We start from the raw sequence: 20154 nt of genomic DNA on the forward strand, positions 1-20154 counted from the left end.
ATATATATATATATATATATATATATATATATATATATATATATATATATATATATATATATATATATATATATATATATATATATATATATATATATATATATATATATATATATATATATATATATATATATATATATATATATATATATATATATATATATATATATTGATACGATTGGGGTTTATAGAAAATAGTTTATAAGTTATATACTAGAGAATTTTATAAAAATATATTTACGTGAGGGCATTTTTAAGAAATTAGCATATAATAATTGTAAAAAGTTGTATTTTAATGTTGTAAATATATTTAAGTGAGCCATGTGACTAGGCAACCAACTATACAGTAAATTGACAGATAGAAATTAATCATAATATGAATATAAGTGGGGTTATAATAATAATGTTAGTTTAAAATGTTTAATTTATATATATTTAATGATTTAAATGTTTATTCTGATCTGAAAAGCCTAAATGTCAACAAAATTATCAATGGAACATTAACGAATTCTCCAGAGTGCAGAGTGTGACCATTGTTTACGGTCGAACATTCTGGAATAATGATTATGTCGGTGGATGGAACAGATATTTTTTTCGAGAACATCCATATCGAAGAAATAGAACGGGATGGAACATGATCTCTTACCAGATGATTCTGGAATATCCAAAAAGATATAAATCACGGGTATTTATATCTTTTTGGATATTCCAGAATCATCTGGTAAGAGATCATGTTCCATCCCGTTCTATTTCTTCGATATGGATGTTCTCGAAAAAAATATCTGTTCCATCCACCGACATAAACGCGCTATCTCAGAGTCTGTAAACAATGGTCACACTCTGCACTCTGGAGAATTCGTTAATGTTCCATTGATAATTTTGTTGACATTTAGGCTTTTCAGATCAGAATAAACATTTAAATCATTAAATATATATAAATTAAACATTTTAAACTAACATTATTATTATAACCCCACTTATATTCATATTATGATTAATTTCTATCTGTCAATTTACTGTATAGTTGGTTGCCTAGTCACATGGCTCACTTAAATATATTTACAACATTAAAATACAACTTTTTACAATTATTATATGCTAATTTCTTAAAAATGCCCTCACGTAAATATATTTTTATAAAATTCTCTAGTATATAACTTATAAACTATTTTCTATAAACCCCAATCGTATCAATATATATATATTATATATATATATATATATATATATATATATATATATATATATATATATATATATATATATATATATATATATATATATATTACACAGATATAACAGATGTTAGTAACAAAAAGTTTAATTAGTTGTAGGCGAATTTGTGAAGTGATTCAGAATGTATCTGATATTATCAGTCCTACACCAAGTGTTTTGGACTTTGGAAAATGAATCACATTGAATTACTTCAATTTGAAAACATTAATTATATTTTTTCGCTGACAAATTGAGTGTTTCTAGAAATTAGAAATAAAGATTTAAATAAATTTAAAAACTACTGTAATACATAATTCTCAATATTATGTATTGCCATCATCATGGAATTATAAATAAACTAACTTATTATAAATAATAATCTTATTTTAGCCTGATTCCATCATCAATTGTTGGTTAACATGGTTGGCAGTATCTTGCAGTATCTACGAGATGTTCACCAATTTTGAGTCAGTTGCTTTAAATTCCCACTCAGTGGCAAATTTGCTTAACAATTGTATGAAGCATCGATTTCCGAAGACTTTGCTGCAAAGTTTTGAAATATTTATACCGGTAAGTAACAGCAAGATAATTCAAATTTCTATACTATACATTGAATGCCAATATCATACATAAACATATCACAAAACCAAAACTTCGATTCGAAGATGGACTAACAGATTATAGAAATTTAGCAAAGCCTTGACATGTGGTGTTATTGAAGAAGGTGGAAAATATCAGAGACACAACACGTAACAAACACGAAGAATTTAAGAAAGATGAAAAAAGAAAAAGAAATACTCAACACTAAAAGGAGAGAAAAATGATCTACTTTAGTCACATACTAAGAAATGAAAAATATGAGTTAAATCGACTTATACAAGAGAAAGTGGAAGAAAAAAGAGGACCGGGGAGACGACGCACGTCTTGGTTAAAAAATGTAAACCAGTGGAGTGGAAAACCAACAATAGAACTCTTGAGGACTGCTGCAGACAGAGTAAAATGGACCGTTAATGTTTTAAGATAGTTTCATCCTTTCTCAATATTTTCGTAAACAAATTATCTTTATCATCAAAGATTATACAGAACTTGTAACTTGAAAATGTAACAAGTTTTTATCAAAATTTATAGCAAAGAAAACACTACTTACATAAACTTTATTGACATTTAATACAGCTAAAGCCTAAGCAAACACAACCTAAATAATCTTTAACAATTCCCTCTCCCAAAAACACTTAATAAAGAGTATTTCCACACATATACATCTAACTACTTCTTCACAGCGACGAGGCATACTTAAATCAAGCGGCGTATTTGGTCCTGATCAATTGCACCCCAAACTTGAAAGACAGGTGGTGGTTGTCGGCTCCTGAGTTGGCGATCGATAATATCCCACAAATTCTCTATGATATTTAGATCAGGGCTGCAGGGTGGCCAGTTCATGGTTTGTAATGGTTCATGGTACGCCAGTTCATGGTTTGTATGTCCAAGTTCAACCTCGTCCAAATAATCACTATGCATTATATCAATGCATTAAAAGAAAATTATTTTCTATGTAAGGAGTAAATGGAACTACATGGTTAGACAAAATGTCTATAATATACCTTTCACTTGTTAAGGAACCTCTTCGTAAAGCAACAAGGTCCGTTCGCACTGTACGAGATATTCCTCCTCAAACTATTACAGATCTTCCATAGAATAAAGTAATAGGTCACATGTTGCACTTGGCCGTCGAATAACTCTCGCACGTCTATCAGAGATATATAAGCAATAATTCGATTCATCATTTCTACTAATTTGAATATTATGAATATCTGCCACTTGTATTTGTAAATGTCTCATTGTGACAAAACGTTCTCTTATAGTACGAAATCGGATAAACTGATCTTGACGTGGTGTTTTGAGTCTACCTCTTCCGTGTCTACGCCGTCTCGTATGGTCGTTCGTTTCTCGAAAACGTTGAATTACTCCGACTCTCCAAGCAAATTCTCCAAGCATTCGTCTGCATCGATATATTGAAGTTTTAAAATAGCCACTATTTAGCATGCATAATACACGTGCACGTAAATAACACGTACTCGCCCGCTGTATGCTTGTGATTCCGGAAGGACGAAAAGCTATTTGTTTATTGCTTGTTAACTCATTGAAAACCAAAGTTTCTTCCATTTTTGTCAATAGTAAATTGCCGAAATAGGTTCAAACTTTCTATTTATGTGTGCCTTTAGAGAAAAATCCACCATGTAAAAAGTTATGAGGATTCAAAGTTAGACTAAGTCTTCGATTTCTCGACTTCAAAATTTGAATAACTTTTAAACTTTAATATTTTTATATTTAACATATCTAGCATTTTTAATATATTTTTAACCGTACTTTACGACTGGACTAAAATTTATTTATAAAAAAAAATTGTTTATAAAAATTGGTAAAGTTTGTTTAGCAGTAAATGGTTGACTTCAATTAGTACCGACTATAAACATCATGGGTTAACCGATAATAGTATAAAAGGCCCAGTTTCAGGTAAAATTTAAATATGTTTCCTGGTAAAATTTGTCAATCTTCATTTCTTAATGTTGATTTAATTGCGTACAATCCAAACTCATTATAATTTCATTAATACAGATAAGGCTTATATTGACGAAACTGTACTGATAAGAGGGTTCTTCGAATTCGATGGTCGTGCGCGACGGGTTTGCTAATCACCTTTTAAGTGGTTTTCAGGTATTTATATAATAAGTTTATGGAACTGAACACCAACCAGTATTTAAACACGAGTTCTTGATAAAATTTGTTGTCTTGATGTATCACAGGAAGTGTTAAGTAGTATTACTCATTTTATTCATTACGTTTTCTGTCATTATGTGGCGTCCGTGGGATAATAATAATGGGGCTTCTTCTAATGCTCCGGTAAAGACGAAACATTTATCTGTAGATTCAAAGCAAATTGTAAAAACTATATACAGTACCTTACTTAAAAGAGGACTTGATACAACTTCCGCTACGAGTGAAATATGCGATTTGACGAAAATACCTCTGACCACAGTAAAAAGCATTACATCAAATCACATAGAAATAAGAAAAAAACGTAAAGATTCCAGTTTCACCAAATGTATGGACGAAGCCGATAAGGACTTGATACGTCGAAAAGTCTATACCATGTACGAAGAGCAACGCATACCTACATTAAGAGCTCTGAAGCAACGGATCAATCTCGACGAAACCAAATAAGCTGTAGCCTCACCAGCTTATGGAAAATTTTGAATAGTATGGGCTTTAGATATCGTATAATTGACAAAAGACAAGTAATTATGGAATCTCATAGATTACAAAAATGGCGTTATGAGTATATAACTTCGATAAGAAAATTCCGTTCTGAAAATCGTTCGATAATTTACCTCGACGAGACATGGTTTGAAACACATTCAATGCAACCTAAAGGATTTGCCGATTCCTCCGGTAAATGTAAGACAAAAGCTCCATCAAATAAAGGGAAAAAAATAACGATTTTACATGCTGGATCAGAAAATGGTTGGATTCCAAATGCCCTGTGGCTATCTGCAGAGAATATTAAAGACTTCTACGACGACTACCATGAAGATACAACGACAGAACTTTTTGAAGAATGGTTCAAAAATAATCTTATGCCAAACATTCCTCAGAATTGCGTGATAGTAATGGACAATGCAAGCTATCACAGTCGCCAACTAAGTAAGGCTCCAAACTCGAATAATACTAAATTGGAAATTCAAAATTACATGGAGACGAATGATGTGTATTTTGAAGAGTTTTACACCAAACAAGAGCTTTTAGAAGTTTTAAAGGCATTTTCTATAAAAAAAGTGTATGTTTATGATACATTGGCAGAGGAAATGGGACATACAGTACTGCGGCTTCCACCCTATTATTGTATGTTTAATCCCATAGAACATATGTGGCACTAATTGAAGTCTAACGTGAGTTCACAAAATATTTCTCCAACGTTAAGTAGTACTGTTGTAGAGTTAATAAGAAAATGTGTCAATTATATTCTTCCAAGTAGTTGGAGAAATTCAGTCCGACACGTAATAAGTAAAGAAAATTCATATGTTCATGTAGATCATAATATAATTGAACCGATCATAATTAATTTAAATGAGGATAGCGATAGCGAAACAGAACTATGTGTGGAGTGATACTCATCAAATCTACAAATGTTACGATTAAAAAAAAAACGGTTTGTTTCAGAACCACTCATTATTATTAATGTTTGTTTTTCTATAATCTTAGCAATTAAAATGGATTTAATTTATTTTAAAACTCATTTCAAAACAATAATTTCGGGTATATAAGCAATATATTATACATCCGTTTTTTTGTTTTTGTCGTCGTAATTATTGTAAATTTTGTGGATCCTTTGCTTTATTATAGGAGTACCGTCTAGTCAGTGTTAATTGTCAAAAGACCAACTTTGTCTACCTCGTTTGCTTATCGCTTCGGACCGGTCTTAATAATGGGCCAAGTCAATAATATTTACGACCGCGCTAGTTGAAGTCAACCATTTTCTGCTAAACAAACTTTACTACTTTTTGAGATGGGGGACCATTCGTATTCAGTGAATAATTTTACAAAAGATAGAATAGTTTTCAACTATCCACCCTTCCATGCATACGGAAAGGGAACACTGCTGCCGGATTATAGCTATTTATGGACTTTGACTAGGTACTGAGATCTGATAGAATTGTATAAATTATTTTAGTTATTGTATATTATGTTATATAACGAATTCTAATTATTTCGTTTTATTGTAGGGTAACGCACTGAGATATTTTTTAGAATTTCTAAATTTGTGCTTAAATGGTGCTAGAGATACTACATTTCTCACATCAAAATTAGAAACTTTTAAATCGTGCGTAGGCCAGTCCAGAAGATTCAGTATCATCACCGATAACGACCATGAGATGACATATTTAACCAATAAAATTTGGCTAGAAAGTACAGCACTTGATCTACTGTCATCGGCACTACAGTACAATATGAATTCATTTTATGAACAAATTCTTCTCATCGAACTCTTATCACAAATGAATTTAAAGGAGTTTATTCGTTGTCCAGATCTAAGTAATCTACTTGAGATTCTTAAAATCATACATGGTTCTAACAGTGATATTAGATTCGACATTGAAGCATTTTTACACGAAAAAGACGAACTTACGGCTGTAGATGACTGCTTGAAAGCTCTTTTAAACAATCATTTATTTGAAGCTGCTTTAAAAATAGCTAAAATCCAAGATATACCTGTTGATATTGTGTTAGTTAAGCAGTGGGAGTATAAATTCGAAAATCGCGACGGCAACGAAGTAGAATTTTGGTTGCAATGTAATAAAGAATTTGAATTACATAGTGTATCAGCAGATTGCGTTGTTGAATACTTTTTAAAGTATATAGAGAAAGTTGAAACCAAGTAAGTATTAATAAGTGATTATAAAGGGTGTCCCAAAATTTACGCAAAATTTGAATTGAATAGACTGTTTTTTTTCTTTAGATTGTAATTTTTTTATTTAATCCTGTATGAAATAGCATATTAGGTAGATGGCCTCCTCGGCTTTGCTGGAATACGCACTCTTTTGTCAAAATTTTTCATGACTATTTTGCATAAATATGGCTGAATTTCATTCATACAGTTTTGAATTTCCTCTTTCAATATGCGAGTGGTTGTAGGCTTGTTGGCTAGACCTTTTACTTAAAATAACTCTATAAAAAATACAATAGTGTTAAATCAACAAGATCAATGCAAATATACGCATATACGGATGATGTTGCCATAATAAGCCGCAACAAAAGGGTATTAAGCGAAAAAGTTATAGAACTGAAACGAGAAGCTGCTACGTTTGGTGTATATATAAATGAAAGCAAAACAAAATATATGGAGTGCATAAAATCGAATCAACATGAGAATCTGAAGGTAGACAACCATACCTACAAATATGTCTCCACTTTTCCCTACCTAGGCTCAATAATAAATAACAATACAGTCAAGAAATACAAGCCCGGATTCTTAGCGGTAATAAGTGCTTTTATGCATACAAAGACTTAATGAAAAGTAAGTTACTGAATCGTGAGTCTAAGCTTAGAATTTACAAAACAGTAATTAGACCAGTGGTCACGTATGGATGTGAAACGTGGACCCCGTCAACCACTGATGAAAATCAACTGAGAATATTTGAGCGCAAAATACTAAGGAAGATATTTGGACCAACCCAATGCAAGCGATGGTTCGTGGAGAATTAAAATGAACCACGAGCTGGATGAACTAATGCAGAGCGCAGATATTGTTAGATTTGTAAAGTCACAAAGACTAAACTGGCTTGGTCACCTAGAAAGAATGCCAGATAATCGAGCTGTAAAAGTAGTCCAGAGGTGGAAGCCCCAAGGAAACAGAACAAGAGGAAGGCCCCGTAAAAGATGGATAGACGACCTAGAGGGGGATCTTAAAACCATGAACACCAGGCAGTGGCGAAGGAAAGTATCCGACAGGGCAGAATGGAAGAACATTGTTAAGCAGGCCAAGACTCACAAAGGATTGTAGCGTCATTACAAGAAGAGGAGGAGTGTTAAATCTTACGATCTAGGAGGCCAATTCTGATTTTCTCGTGTAACGCTCCATGTTTACTAACCATAAACTGTCAGTTGTCAAACTGTTTTTTTAGTACCAACACTTTAGTGACAAATTGAGCCAAATTCAAATCTCAGTACTACTTTATTGGTAATGCTTTTCTCTGCTCGCTTTATATGTTCAAGAGAGACTCTCCATTTTCCGAGATTTTATATTATAAATACAGCAATTCCTTAAAATATTCTCATTTGTTAGGATTCACGTTTAAATGATTTTTTCTAATACTTTTCTACTACAGTTTGATTGTGATGCGACAAATTGTTACCAAAAACTATTAAATGGTCTAAATATATAAGCATACATTTATAATTCAACCGAGCCGCCACCGCGCTACCCCGCTATTATCATAGCTTACAACTTGGCTACTTTTAAACCGGTAAGAAATCTCTTCATTTGCCATTGATCTCTATATGTTGTAAAATTTGTATATTGTCCGTTTCCATAATAGACATATTATTGTTCCTATCAACAAATATTTTTCATTACCATATTTCAGAGATATCACTCCGGGGTTAACAAGGATTCTGAAAAAGTGTTGAAAATAGCTTTGGTAATAATATTAACAACATTAACTTAATGTGGCTTGTAGATCAGCCCTAACAATTAATAATCTTTATTCTAAGATAAAAGATAAGACTCCCATAGATAGGCTTAGTAACATTGTCTATAACATTCAATGCCTCTCTTGCAGCAATTCCTACATCGGCCAAACATCTCAATTATTGAAATCACGTATTACACTACACAAAAGTGATTCTCGACTTCACCCTGACCGCTGTGCATTAGCCAAACATGTCCATTCCACTGGTCATCTCATGGACTATACTAACACTACAATTCTCCACCGTGAGAACAATAAATCTAAAAGAGAGTTCATTGAAATGTCTTATATTTTCCTTAACGATTTCTCCATCAATGTTAAGAGTGACATTAAGAATCTAAGCGATATATACCACTTCTTACTTAAATCAGATACCAAGAACAATACAACATCACAGATAACTAACTTGACTGATATATCCATTAACAATTAACCTACTTTAATAATTAATTTTCATTAACTAAAAAAGATAACATTCCCTTGCTTTTCTTAGATACATCTCAATAAGATATTATTATAATAATACACGAACAATATAATATAATTAAAAAAAGAAAATCTAAAATAATATTTCCCTATACTGGGATTTAACTTCATTCGGTTTTACCAATGAACCTTAACGACATAAAGATTCAAAAGAACTACTTGAATTGTCAACACATGCGTTCTGGTAAAACAGAACCTCACATTTAAACTTTCTAACAATCAAAAATTTAGTTATTGCCGACAATTCAAAGAATTACCTCCTTTTAAATGTAGTTACATTGGGTTTTTCGGTTAACCTTGGGTAAACCTTTGCGTTTTAAGTTCAAAGCTACCATACATTTCTAACGTTAAAAAAAAAACTTTTTTTTGCACATAGTAACAAAAAAACACCACTATGTTGTTACTAGCTAAGTTGTTTAACATTATAACTCTACAATTCTACTTTACGGTAAGATCAATAATGTTTTTAATAGATAATATATGGTAGCTAATTATAATTTATTCTCTTTCAGCCCTGAAGAAGCCAAATTAATTCTCTTTGGCGAAAACGTTCGGCGAAACAATTGATACTCATTAGAGTCTTTCTTGCAGATTTCCCCATATTTAAGAGTTTACTATTTAACCTTATCTGCAAAGATTAAATTTCTTTTCTTTTCTATATATATATATATAATATATATATATATATATATATATATATATATATATTATATATATATATATATATCCCGGTATTTTTTATATAAACATTTTAGTTAAGGGTAGAGTTTGTGAGTTGTGTACGGTGGTAGAAATATTACGAAGATGTGATTTTGCCTAGTTCTAGAAGATAGAATTTGTCTTGCTAGGATTTCAGAAGTTAATGTATTTTCAGTTTGCCTTTATAATAGTCTAATTTGTAAAAAACGGCTTACAAAGCATATTACTAATTAATACAGAAACGATAACATATCATTTTGCTGCTTTGCTAAATAGGTCGTTTGCTCCAAAAGTTATCGACCCTAAAAATTATTAGATTTTAGAACTATTACTTTGCTATTATCACTACCGGATGATGCAAGTGTACCAGAATATTTTATCTATAATATTTTAATTATAATAATCTTTTTAGCCTAGAAAAATATCATCTTTTAAAACTAGCTCACCAATGGTCGAAGAAATACGACTTACCATCAAAACATTCTCTTGAACGGGACAAATGGTTAATGTATTTAAATTTGGACGAAAAATGGCGTGCGTTTGATTGTACCCTTGACGAAGAATCTGCCCCAAATATTTTATACAAGGAAATGGTGGATTTATTATCACACATTCCCCAATATGATGGAGACATTTCATCTGACGCCTTAAATCTTTTAAGAAATATCATAAACGATGTCCTTGATAGTAGTAATTTGTGGCTAGCTCTTAAGTTGGAGAAGATATTTGGTTGTGATAATCCAAATTTAGACACTTTGAAGCTTTGTAATAGTTTAGCAGAAGGTAGCATTGCACCCCATCAACTTAACACTGATCAGAGGTTGTTGATTACAAAGGGAACTCATTATAGAAAATTTAGTCAGAGAAGGACGTTCCTATCTGCGAGATTATCTGGACTAAGCTCAGGTTTGTTTCGATTATTTTATAATACTTTTTGGTCGTTTAAATTAATTTGATGATCAGTACTATACAGGGTGGTGAATTGTCAAACGGGCCATAGGAAACCTAAGTAATAATCTAAATTGTTGAATTCCTGCTTCCCTAATTATTTTACACCAATAGTCAAGAAAAACTATTTGTAGAGGACTGAAATATGTATCGAAAACAAATGTTAAAATTGTTCTACGAATTAAACGTTTTCCAAAATTTTGCAAGAATATAATACATTTTTCAGGCCACAAGCTGTGCAAGAATGTGTATGACATGTTGCGTTTGGTCATATTGATGTTTCTGATATTTGACAATATTTAAATTGCCAAAATTTTTATTTTGTGATTTATTGTTTAAAAAACAATAAAGTTGATTAAAAATGTATTCAGTTGAGGAGAAAGTAGCAATAATAAAAATGTTTTATTCAGGCAATAGTGCGCGAATCGTCAGTTCTTTATTTAGCGTAAGATATCGCAATAAACCAATTCCAAGTCATTCAACAATTCAAAGGATTTTACAAAATTTTGAAAATACAGGGGCCGTGATTTCTAATTGTACCTGTACAAACAATATTGCTGAGGTACCAAGAAATTTAGAAAATCAAAATTAAATAAATGTATTAACAGCAGTTATAGAAAATTCTAAAATAAGTTCTCGGACCATTGCAGACCAGTTTAATATTCATAATTCCACGGTCTTAAATATTTAGAAAATGAATAATTTCCGTTCATATAAATTTCAATGTCATCAAGAACTAAGAGAAGGAGATGTTTAGTGACGAGCGGAATTTTTGTTATGAAATTTTAGAGAGGGCTAATGCAGACAGACAATTTAAAAAAAACATTTTGTTTAGTGATTAATGTACATTCACATTCAATAATAAATCAAATGTTCAAAATTAAAGGATTTGGTCGACAGGAAAGCCTGAGGATATTATTGAAAGCCATACCCAATATCGTCGTTTAGGAATATTTAAACACAATATTATTGGACCATTTTTCTATGAGGAAAATTTAAATTCAAAAATGTTTTTAGACTTGCTACAAGAAGATATTTTACCCGGACTTGCAGTAATCTGATTGATTGATTGACCCAAATGAAGAAGAAATTTGGTTTCAAATAGTTAATTAAAAATGTGATTTTCATCACAATCACAACCAATAATTGTGGTTTAATTCCATAAAAACATAATATATTTAGCTTAACCATACTACATGAAGGTACACTGAACGACAAAAAAAGTGGCCACCCTATAAATTGCCAAAAATAAAAATTCGAGCAGTACACGTAGTAGTTCCATTTGGTTCATTTATTGAGATAATTTTGACTTTATGCATGATAATAACAAATATCAATTAAATGAATATGAATTAAAAATCGTAACAAATTACTTAAGGGGAAATAATACTCTAGAATGGCCAACCTGTAGCCTTATGTGAAGATCATCGAACATATTTGGGATAAACTTCATCGTAGGGTTAGAAGTCAAACAGGCCAGCCAGAAAAAAGAAGAAGCTTTGTGAAAAAACAGGTTTTTATTTAAAATTTGTTCCTTTTCCTCCTGAATCGCATGTAAACGGTTATTGATGTTTTAGGGCATAATATCCGATATAAGACAATGTTGTTCAAGTTCATCCTTAATTTTTGTTGTTTGTAATTCGTTTCGATATTACACTATTTTCTTTTGTAGCCTTCTAATTAAATAAATTATGCTAAAGAATCAAGCAGTAATGACCATTTTTTGTATTAAAAATAAAAAGATGTTGAGTATACAATATAAAACAGTGCATAAAACTTCTAATGAATTTTTATTTTTGTAAATTTATAGGGTGGCCACTTTTTTGCCGGTCAGTGTAATTTCAGAACCTTGATTTACATTTATATTTATACAGTAGTATACAGTATTTATAGAAAATACGTAACTTAATGTCTTAATGTTATTGCAGTCTAGTAGCTCCTTCTACAGAAGCTTAATAAACTAAAAGTCTATCAAGATACTATAAGAGCAGGTAATTTCAAAACTATAGTGGATTTGCAAAAAATGACAACTTACGCCAAAAATCAATTGCCGACTATATTTTCAGAATACAAAAATCAAAACTGATGGTTTCAAATCACCACACAGCTATATACTAAAACGTGGTACTAATTGTGGATTGTATCACGACTTAATTGAATTAAAAGTATGAATACTGCTTATATAAATATTATAGAAGAATCTGTAATTGTTTTGGTTTGGCATTATTATATTGGACTTAACCACAATTGATTGTGATGAGAAATAAATCTTACATATTTATATTTTGATCTTTCGATTTTGATACAGAAAACGTTTTTACTTTTTTAAATTCATTCCTCGACTTTACTGTAAACATTTTTGAATTTCTAATTACAATTTCTAATTTCTCATTGGTTTGACTAGAAGTTTCATCAATTTTACGGGACATTTCCCTGATTATTTTCATAAGTACTCATCTGCTTACTGGAATTTGACTGTCGTTATGTTGTCTCCATTCTCGATTAGATCTTTTTGAAACTACTAGAACCTTCCGCTGGCCACGCAAGTTCTTCACTATAAAATGTTTTAGCAACATCGTTGATCTGAGAGTCGCAAATTTTTAAAATAAGTCATAAATAGTCTGTACCGAAAACCAAAAAAAAAATATTTTTTCAAAAAAGACAAGGTTTTTTTAACTTGGCTAAAGTGCTAATCTGACCCAAGAACCTTCCTCCTTTTTCCGGGCTTAGGACCGGCAACAGGATCATTGAGGTAGTATATCAATGATCCTGTAGGCGGAGTTAAAAAACCTGGACTTATCGAGATACAAAACTACTTCGCTAAAATTAAAATTTTCAACAAAAATAAAATGTCGTTAAAAAATTAACTCAAAAATTAACAGAGTTTTATAAACGTGTCTATATGTTTAATTTATTCAAACAGACAAATTCCGCAGTACTTTTTCAACACGCCAACGTATTAACATTATAAAGGCTGATCTACGATATAAAAGATCTAAGTGAAATTAAACGCCTCTATAAAAAACGAAAAAAAAAAAGTGTTGAAATTGCTAACTTGCTGCTCAATTAACTTCCAACATATTATATTAAACGTAACAACGTTACTAAAACATAACGAATGACAGCACAAAAGACATATCAAAGATATAAGGTAAAAGTAGAACTGACAATTAACAAACAAGAAAAGAAATTCACATATTTAGAAGACTTTAGAAGACATTGTAGAAGACTTCTAGAAATCAGAGAAGTATGTTTTAAAAACAAGCGACAATAATGTTATGCACTAGTTCTAACACCACTTCAATAAAACCACCAAATATTTCATCATAATAATTTCTAATATTCTAACATAACAAAACACAATACATTTTAATTTCCATGTATTATATATTATTTTCAACTTTATCTATCTTGAGATAGAAGATTTTATTTTTCTCGAAAATGAAAAAGACACTACACAAAGAGCCGAGATAACTGATATTCCAAAAGAAAGATTCAGTGTTTTCACCAGTCTTAGGTTTCTACGCAAACATTTAGGCGTCGAATGTCGCTATGGACCGAGCGCCGGCGACTGGCTTACCTCTGAAGGTTTTTTCTAGAATACCATTTACCAGCTGTCTGTGAGCATCTATAGGGTCAGATTTTTAATCTAGGAAGAGGGACAAATTGAAACTTGTTTTATTTAATATTACTAATGACGAAATAATAAGAAAATGCCTAAAATAAGGTTATACAAAATCAGAGAAGTATGTTTTAGAAACAAGCAACAATATTGTTATGCACTAGTTCTACCACCACTTCAATTAAACAACAAAATTCTTCATCATAATAATTTCTAATATTCAAACATAACAAAACACAAAAATAGAAAATCACCAGGAGAGGACAGAATACCGAACGACCTCCTAAAGTACGGAGGACCAGATCTGACCAAACAACTATTAAAACTAATCCAAAAAATAATAAAACAAAACAGAATTCCTCAAGAATCAAGATCAAGCATCCTAATAACTCTCTTCAAAAAGGGAGACAAATCGGACACGGAAAATTGCAGAGGAATTAATTTATTAAACACAACACTAAAATTAACAACCAAAGTGATAACAAATAGATTGAAAGAAATTATAACACTAGCAGAACAAAGGAATTTGACCGGGTCAAATTAAAAGACGTTATCCACTTACTGTATGCAAGAGATATACCTCTAGGAATAATCAAAACGATCGAAAATATCTATGCAGACGACGCAATACTACTCCCTTAAAGTGAAGTTGATTTACAACGTATGCTGCACCAATTTAATATAACCTCCAGAAAATTTAACATGTTAATTTCCCCAAAAAAAGACAAAATGCATTTTTACAACAGCATTAATTACTAAGATGTAAATTGGAGCGGGGAGGTCAAATAGAACAAGTGATGGAGTTTAAATATCTAGGCATTACATTATCTAGCTACGGAAAGCTCGAAACCGAGGTGGAAGATCAGGTAAATAGAGCAAACAGAGCCGCAGGCTGCCTAAATGAAACAATATGGAGAAATAAAAATATCGGGAAAGAAACGAAAGGCAGAATTTACAAAACAGTCATCAGACCAATAATGACATACGCGGCAGAAACAAGACCTGACACAAAGAGGACAAAAAGGATGTTAGAAACAGCAGAGATGAAAACACTTAGAAAAATTGATGGTAAGACACTATGGGACAGAGCTAGAAGTACAGATATACGACGTAGAAGCAAGGTGGAGAACATCACAAACTGTTTAAGAAATAGAAGAGTAGAATGAAACGATCATGTATGCCGAATGACAACAAATAGAGTAGTAAAGACGGCAAGAGACGGTTCCCCAATAGGAAGACGATCAGTAGGAAGACCACGAAAACGATGGAATGACAACTTACTGGGGGCACATTGAAAAACAGACAGAATCATGTCTATATAAAAAGAAGAAGAGGAAGACAAGAAGAACAAAACACAAAACCTTTTAACTTCCATGTATTATTTCAACTTTATCTTGAGATAGAAGATTTTAGTTTTCTCGAAAATGAAAAAGACACTACACAAAGAGCCGAGATAACTGATATTCCAAAAGAAAGATTCAGTGTTTTCACCAGTCTTAGGTTTCTACTGAAACATTTAGGCGTCGAATGTCGCTATGGACCGAGCGCCGGCGACTGGCTTACCTCTGAAGGTTTTTTCTAGAATACCATTTACCAGCTGTCTGTGAGCATCTATAGGGTCAGATTTTTAATTAGCAAGAAGGACAAATTGAAACTTGTTTTATTTAATATTACTAATGACGAAATAATAAGAAAATGCCTAAAATAAGGTTATACAAAATCAGAGAAGTATGTTTCAGAAACAAGCAACAATGCCTAATTCTAACACCACTTCAATTAAACCACAAAATACTTCATCATAATAATTTCTAATATTCAAACATAACAAAACACAAAAATAGAAAATCACCAGGAGAGGACAGAATACCGAACGACCTCCTAAAGTACGGAGGACCAGATCTGACCAAACAACTATTAAAACTAATCCAAAAAATAATAAAACAAAACAGAATTCCTCAAGAATGAAGATCAAGCATCCTAATACCTCTCTTCAAAAAGGGAGACAAATCGGACCCGGAAAATTGCAGAGGAATTAATTTATTAAACACAACACTAAAATTAACAACCAAAGTGATAACAAATACATTGAAAGAAATTATAACACTAGCAGAACAACAACAAAGGAATTTGACCGGGTCAAATTAAAAGACGTTATCCACTTACTGTATGCAAGAGATATACCTCTAGGAATAATCAAAACGATCGAAAATATCTTTGCAGACGACGCAATACTACTCCCTTAAACTGAAGTTGATTTACAACGTATGCTGCACCAATTTAATATAACCGCCAGAAAATTTAACATGTTAATTTCCCCAAAAAAAGACAAAATGCATGGTTACAACAGCATTAATTACTAAGATGTAAATTGGAGCGGGGAGATCAAATAGAACAAGTGATGGAGTTTAAATATCTAGGCATCACATTATCTAGCTACGGAAAGCTCGAAACCGAAGTGAAAGATCAAGTAAATAGAGCAAACAGAACCGCAGGTTGCCTAAATGAAACAATATGGAGAAATAAAAATATCGGGAAAGAAACGAAAGGCAGAATTTACAAAACAGTCATCAGACCAATAATGACATACGCGGCAGAACCAAGACCTGACACAAAGAGAACAAAAAGGATGTTAGAAACAGCAGGGATGAAAACACTTAGAAAAATTGATGGTAAGACACTATGGGACAGAGCTAGAAGTACAGATATACGACGTAGAAGCAAGGTGGAGAACATCACAAACTGTTTAAGAAATAGAAGAGTAGAATGAAACGATCATGTATGCCGAATGACAACAAATAGAGTAGTAAAGACGGCAAGAGACGGTTCCCCAATAGGAAGACGATCAGTAGGAAGACCACGAAAACGATGGAATGACAACTTACTGGGGGCACATTGAAAAACAGACAGAATCATGTCTATATAAAAAGAAGAAGAGGAAGACAAGAAGAACAAAACACAAAACCTTTTAACTTCCATGTATTATTTCAACTTTATCTTGAGATAGAAGATTTTAGTTTTCTCGAAAATGAAAAAGACACTACACAAAGAGCCGAGATAACTGATATTCCAAAAGAAAGATTCAGTGTTTTCACCAGTCTTAGGTTTCTACTGAAACATTTAGGCGTCGAATGTCGCTATGGACCGAGCGCCGGCGACTGGCTTACCTCTGAAGGTTTTTTCTAGAATACCATTTACCAGCTGTCTGTGAGCATCTATAGGGTCAGATTTTTAATTAGCAAGAAGGACAAATTGAAACTTGTTTTATTTAATATTACTAATGACGAAATAATAAGAAAATGCCTAAAATAAGGTTATACAAAATCAGAGAAGTATGTTTCAGAAACAAGCAACAATGCCTAATTCTAACACCACTTCAATTAAACCACAAAATACTTCATCATAATAATTTCTAATATTCAAACATAACAAAACACAAAAATAGAAAATCACCAGGAGAGGACAGAATACCGAACGACCTCCTAAAGTACGGAGGACCAGATCTGACCAAACAACTATTAAAACTAATCCAAAAAATAATAAAACAAAACAGAATTCCTCAAGAATGAAGATCAAGCATCCTAATACCTCTCTTCAAAAAGGGAGACAAATCGGACACGGAAAATTGCAGAGGAATTAATTTATTAAACACAACACTAAAATTAACAACCAAAGTGATAACAAATACATTGAAAGAAATTATAACACTAGCAGAACAACAACAAAGGAATTTGACCGGGTCAAATTAAAAGACGTTATCCACTTACTGTATGCAAGAGATATACCTCTAGGAATAATCAAAACGATCGAAAATATCTTTGCAGACGACGCAATACTACTCCCTTAAAGTGAAGTTGATTTACAACGTATGCTGCACCAATTTAATATAACCTCCAGAAAATTTAACATGTTAATTTCCCCAAAAAAAGACAAAATGCATGGTTACAACAGCATTAATTACTAAGATGTAAATTGGAGCGGGGAGGTCAAATAGAACAAGTGATGGAGTTTAAATATCTAGGCATTACATTATCTAGCTACGGAAAGCTCGAAACCGAGGTGGAAGATTAGGTAAATAGAGCAAACAGAGCCGCAGGCTGCCTAAATGAAACAATATGGAGAAATAAAAATATCGGGAAAGAAACGAAAGGCAGAATTTACAAAACAGTCATCAGACCAATAATGACATACGCGGCAGAAACAAGACCTGACACAAAGAGGACAAAAAGGATGTTAGAAACAGCAGAGATGAAAACACTTAGAAAAATTGATGGTAAGACACTATGGGACAGAGCTAGAAGTACAGATATACGACGTAGAAGCAAGGTGGAGAACATCACAAACTGTTTAAGAAATAGAAGAGTAGAATGAAACGATCATGTATGCCGAATGACAACAAATAGAGTAGTAAAGACGGCAAGAGACGGTTCCCCAATAGGAAGACGATCAGTAGGAAGACCACGAAAACGATGGAATGACAACTTACTGGGGGCACATTGAAAAACAGACAGAATCATGTCGATATAAAAAGAAGAAGAGGAAGACAAGAAGAACAAAACACAAAACCTTTTAACTTCCATGTATTATTTCAACTTTATCTTGAGATAGAAGATTTTATTTTTCTCGAAAATGAAAAAGACACTACACAAAGAGCCGAGATAACTGATATTCCAAAAGAAAGATTCAGTGTTTTCACCAGTCTTAGGTTTCTACTGAAACATTTAGGCGTCGAATGTCGCTATGGACCGAGCGCCGGCGACTGGCTTACCTCTGAAGGTTTTTTCTAGAATACCATTTACCAGCTGTCTGTGAGCATCTATAGGGTCAGATTTTTAATCTATCAAAAAGGACAAATTGAAACTTGTTTTATTTAATATTACTAATGACGAAATAATAAGAAAATGCCTAAAATAAGGTTATACAAAATCAGAGAAGTATGTTTCAGAAACAAGCAACAATGCCTAATTCTAACACCACTTCAATTAAACCACAAAATACTTCATCATAATAATTTCTAATATTCAAACATAACAAAACACAAAAATAGAAAATCACCAGGAGAGGACAGAATACCGAACGACCTCCTAAAGTACGGAGGACCAGATCTGACCAAACAACTATTAAACCTAATCCAAAAAATAATAAAACAAAACAGAATTCCTCAAGAATGAAGATCAAGCATCCTAATACCTCTCTTCAAAAAGGGAGACAAATCGGACACGGAAAATTGCAGAGGAATTAATTTATTAAACACAACACTAAAATTAACAACCAAAGTGATAACAAATAGATTGAAAGAAATTATAACACTAGCAGAACAACAACAAAGGAATTTGACCGGGTCAAATTAAAAGACGTTATCCACTTACTGTATGCAAGAGATATACCTCTAGGAATAATCAAAACGATCGAAAATATCTTTGCAGACGACGCAATACTACTCCCTTAAAGTGAAGTTGATTTACAACGTATGCTGCACCAATTTAATATAACCTCCAGAAAATTTAACATGTTAATTTCCCCAAAAAAAGACAAAATGCATGGTTACAACAGCATTAATTACTAAGATGTAAATTGGAGCGGGGAGGTCAAATAGAACAAGTGATGGAGTTTAAATATCTAGGCATTACATTATCTAGCTACGGAAAGCTCGAAACCGAGGTGGAAGATCAGGTAAATAGAGCAAACAGAGCCGCAGGCTGCCTAAATGAAACAATATGGAGAAATAAAAATATCGGGAAAGAAACGAAAGGCAGAATTTACAAAACAGTCATCAGACCAATAATGACATACGCGGCAGAAACAAGACCTGACACAAAGAGGACAAAAAGGATGTTAGAAATAGCAGAGATGAAAACACTTAGAAAAATTGATGGTAAGACACTATGGGACAGAGCTAGAAGTACAGATATACGACGTAGAAGCAAGGTGGAGAACATC

At 32.2% G+C, this 20154-nt stretch overlaps 1 protein-coding gene across 1 annotated transcript; it reads left to right on the plus strand.

Moving 5' to 3' along the window:
• Positions 1–1605: 1605 nt before the first annotated feature.
• LOC140431626 (uncharacterized) lies at positions 1606–10603 on the plus strand (the record flags this gene model as incomplete). Its single annotated transcript, XM_072519520.1, has 3 exons — positions 1606–1785; positions 5997–6649; positions 10060–10603. Coding segments are annotated over 3 exons (1377 nt in total), but the record flags the coding sequence as incomplete, so codon positions are not given.
• Positions 10604–20154: the final 9551 nt, after the last annotated feature.

Source organism: Diabrotica undecimpunctata, unplaced genomic scaffold (assembly GCF_040954645.1).
Source record: "Diabrotica undecimpunctata isolate CICGRU unplaced genomic scaffold, icDiaUnde3 ctg00001542.1, whole genome shotgun sequence".
In the NCBI taxonomy this organism is placed as follows: Eukaryota; Metazoa; Arthropoda; class Insecta; order Coleoptera; family Chrysomelidae; genus Diabrotica; species Diabrotica undecimpunctata.